The sequence below is a fragment of the Propithecus coquereli genome, unplaced genomic scaffold, assembly GCF_000956105.1.
Source record: "Propithecus coquereli isolate 6110/MARCELLA unplaced genomic scaffold, Pcoq_1.0 Scaffold301, whole genome shotgun sequence".
Classification (NCBI taxonomy): Eukaryota; Metazoa; Chordata; class Mammalia; order Primates; family Indriidae; genus Propithecus; species Propithecus coquereli.
The window spans coordinates 1628422-1632618 of record NW_012148631.1 but is presented as its reverse complement, the minus strand read 5'-3'; the positions used below and the strand labels follow the sequence as shown (position 1 = coordinate 1632618).

At 37.5% G+C, this 4197-nt stretch overlaps 1 protein-coding gene across 1 annotated transcript in view; it reads right to left on the bottom strand.

Annotated features, from left to right (window-relative positions):
* Positions 1 to 1993: 1993 nt before the first annotated feature.
* LOC105814636 (chromosome unknown open reading frame, human C5orf58) overlaps positions 1994 to 4197 on the bottom strand; it is a gene marked incomplete at its 3' end in the record, with an annotated part of 21202 nt that continues 18998 nt past the window's right edge. Inside the window, exons 3-4 of the mRNA XM_012649686.1 lie at positions 3153 to 3246; positions 1994 to 2088 (exon numbers count right to left, since the gene is read on the bottom strand). Coding sequence (XP_012505140.1) covers positions 1994 to 2088; positions 3153 to 3246 — 189 coding nt within the window. The remainder of the gene's footprint in view (positions 2089 to 3152; positions 3247 to 4197) is intronic.

Sequence of the window (4197 nt, the reverse complement as noted above, 5' to 3'; positions counted from 1 at the left end):
CTCTGCTTTTCATATTATATGCATTCCTCAAATATTTGTTGTGTCATAGTTGTTTGTTCATATTTAAGACTGTTACACTAAAAAGACAATTGGAAGCCCTACGCCTATGGTAGTCAATACTGTCTCTGGGTTATTTTGTTGGGAGAACCTCTGCTATAAGTATCTTTAGGTCTTTTCTCTTAGGCTGGTCAGATTCCTGAAAGAAAAATCTGCTTGGGGGGTAATAAATCTGGCCGCCAGTGTTTTGGTAGCCACATGAGGAAAAAAAGCCAGAGGTGTTGTAATTTAGTACGTAAACTGGTTTTCATATTCTTGTTTTCAGTACAGTACTCTCCCTCAACTTGTGGCTAGCAGCTCCAGGCCAGAGATCCCTTGTTTTAACCCTGAGTCTTCTGTCACAGAGAAGGGATAGGCTGCCTAGCTCTGTGGAGGGCAGAAGAGACCTCAGGGATCTATAACACTTTAAACATTTAACTAGTCCTCCTGCTATTAGCCCCACTTCACCACCACTTCCAGACCATTCTGGTGCCACCATGTCTTGAGTCGTAGGGGCTATTTGTTGGCTTTACGCCACCAGGTTAGGGTTCAGATTTTGGGATTTTAGGGTTCAGACTTGTCTATTTGCTTCCATTTGCTTTCTGTTTTATTGTTATCTCTTCTTGGGAACTCTTTACCTTGTGGATTTTTGTCTCTTTAAAATCACTTAAATTTAAATGTCAGGCTTACCATTGACTAGAGTTGCTTGATAATGAGAAAGTTAATCTCTCTTTTCACATCTGTAAGGGCCAATAGTAACAGTTCCTACCTTGTAGAATTATTACGACAATTGAGTTAGTTCATTTATATAGAGCTCTTAGAAGAGTGCCTGGATTATAGTTAAGTGCTGTGTTAGCTGCTGACATTATTATTTGGCAGAGGAAATGAGGGTACATGGAATGTTCAGTCAGTCCTGTATGTTTACCAGAAGTCTATCCTCCTAGTTTAGCTTGACAGGTCCCTTATATCCTAACTGCCTGACTTACCCACACAACTTCTCAGGAACACATCTATCATATTTATTATTTCTATTTTACTTCATGAAGGAATACTTACCAAAGTAGAACAATTATATCATCAAATGTGGGAAGGATCTAAAGCTTCTCTAATTGTTTTAAATGGGTTCAAGCATCCAGAACCATTTATTCATTTAATAAACATTTTCCAAGAATTCATCAAGGCACTATGTTAAGTTCTAGAATATCCTCAAGGAGCTTAGAGTTGACCAGGGATAGGAAAAGTAAGTCAATATGCAATTATAAAATAGTGTGTTAAGTCATAGGAAAAAGTAGCAGGTATAACATGCTGGCTCAAAAAAAGTTTTCCAATGTTAAGTGACTTCGACTAAGTAGCAGTTAACCTGGTGTGGTGGAGGTGGGGTACAGCCATGGGATTTCAGAAAGAGATGTATGTGTTAAGGCACAGATATAAAAGAGAGCAAATAGTTTAGTATGGCTGGCGCATAGAACATGCAGGGAAGGAGTAAGATTAATGGACTAAAGGCAGGGGTCTTGTCTCAAGAGGTCATATATACTGCGTTCTAGGAGGTTTGGACTTCATCCTGAAGACAATGGTGAGCCAAAGGGGGTTTTCTGCAGATTTGCAGTTTGGAAAAAGAGTCTTCACTTTAGTGTTGAGATTGGATTTGAGAGATGATGGATTAAGCAAAGCTAATCAGATTTCTTTACATCAGACTCTTGAGAGCCTTTGTTGGTATGTGCTGTGAATTCGTGAGAGAAATATATAGCATAAAGCACCTCTTGAACTTATCTGAGGTAACAACATGGACTCTATTTTATTGCATGCCATCTATTGACAGCTCTTGAGACAGCAGGGTTCACAGACTAAAGTCTGGGAAATGCTGCCCGGGGGAGAGAATGTGGAAAAGCATAATAGACACTCACTATTTGGTGCCTAATTAACAGTCACTCTGCTCTTCTTCTTGATGGCACAACTTGATTTCATCTGAGGTATTCCTCTCCCCAGCTCTAGCAGTAAGTCCTGACTGGTCCAAACTGGTCTTGGTAGTCCCAGTCCCCTTGGCCATGGCTGCTGTAGGCATCTGCATACGATGCAAATCTAGCCAATGAAAGGAAAGGGCAAATGTGCTGGAGAAATCTGAGAAAAGACTTATAGACACAGGCAAAGATAGTGCCTGCATATGGCCACCTCTGAAGATAATGACCATGAGGCAGGATAAAGCCAGTAAATGAGACAGAGCAAAAAGATGGAAAGAACCAGGTCCCTGATGAAATCTTTAAACCTACGAATTAACTTTAGGGCTACCCCACCTTGCATCTTCTTGTTATTCCACATTACGTAAGTCATGTTAAGTTGCTTTTTTGTTACTGATAGCTGAAGGCCTCGTAACAGACATAGAGGCTACCTTTAAATATTCAAGAGTTGTTATGAGAAGAATAACTACATATTCAGTGTAGTTTTCATGGTTAGAAATAGGACTCATAGGTGAATAGGAAGACAGATTTCAGCTAGTTCATAAGGAGGAATTGTCTAAAATGGAATGAGTTGACTGGTGAGATAAGAAGTTCCCCAACATAAGAAATGTTTGGGCAGAGACAGATTATCCCTAGAAATATTCAATCACAGAAATGTTATGTGCCTAGGATAAAAGAATACATCTGTGAGGTGAGCGACTAAACATTATGACCTATAATGTCTGATCCTATTCTATAAATCTGTTTAAAATGAAGATGCCTAAATCACAGAATAAAATTTATACTTTTTAATTTATAATAAACCTTAGGGGTTTAGTAAGAATTTATGGATAAAGACACTGAATTTTGCAGAATGTGATACAACTGCACTGTAATGGTGTGTTGAAGGGAAGGAAACGAAGTAAATTTAAAGAGGTTAGTTAGACAACATGATGAGCTTATTAGTGTCAGAGATGGGAATTCAGGTCTGCTAACTGGCAGATCAAACATAATTCATCTGTAGAGATCTAGGTCATATTGCAATGCAAACATCTCTTAAGAAATAGAGAAATCCTAATTAGTGGGCAAAATTCAGTTATACCCCCGCAGAAGCACAAATTGGCTCTGCTATTTATTTTATAACAACACGTAAATATTTTAATCTAGTGATTCAATACTTACCTTTCATCTTCTTCAACTCCAAAGAAATTGTGTGAATGTTTTTAATTATGGCTTCCACATTTAGCTTATGATCCTTAACATTATTCTTAAGCATCTGATTTTAAAAGAGAAACAAAAACAATGTATAAATGAGAAGTATTTATGTGTAATTTAAAATTTCTTAAATTTTAAGTATTTATAAAAGAAAATGTTATTTCAGAAGTGAAATAATTGTTGAAATAAGACTTTATAAATACATAGTTAGAATTCTAACATAGGAAAGCAACAATTTGTTATAGTTTTCCAACTAAAACTTAAGCCCCAACTAGAATTCTTAGGATGAGGTTTCTTTTTAAATTGAACCACATCCACAAGATGGAGCTTGCAATGGAAATAAAGAGGTCCCCTTTTCAGAAAGCCTCAGCACTTACAAACTACCTTACAGTTTAGCAATCCTGTAAAGTCTTCTCTAATTTTATGTAAGTCAGTGTCTACTTCTAATTTATTCTTTTTTTTTCTTTTTTTATTTCTTCATATTATGGGAGTACAAATGTTTAGGTTACATTGCCCTTGCCTCCCCCCGCCAGTCAGAGCTTCAAGCGTGTCCATCCCCCAGATGGTGCGCATCGCACTCATTATGTATGTATATATCCATCCCCTTCTCCCCCCTCCCATCTGCCCAACATCCGATAAATGTTATTCCTATATGTGCACTTAGGTGTTGATCAGTGAAACCAATTTGCTGGTGAGTAGATGTGGTGCTTATTTTTCCATTCTTGGGATACTTCACTTAATAGAATGGGTTCCAACTCTATACTGGATAATTTAAGAGGTGTTATATCACCATTGTTTGTTGTAGCTGAATAATACTCCATGCTATACATATACCACATTTTATTAATCCACTCATGTATTGATGGGCACTTGGGTTGTTTCCACATCTTTGCAATTGTGAATTGTGCCGCTATACACATTTGAGTGCAGATGTCTTTTTTATAGAATGTCTTTTGTTCTTTTGGGTAGATGCCCAGTAATGGGATTGCTGGATCAAATGGTAGATCTACTT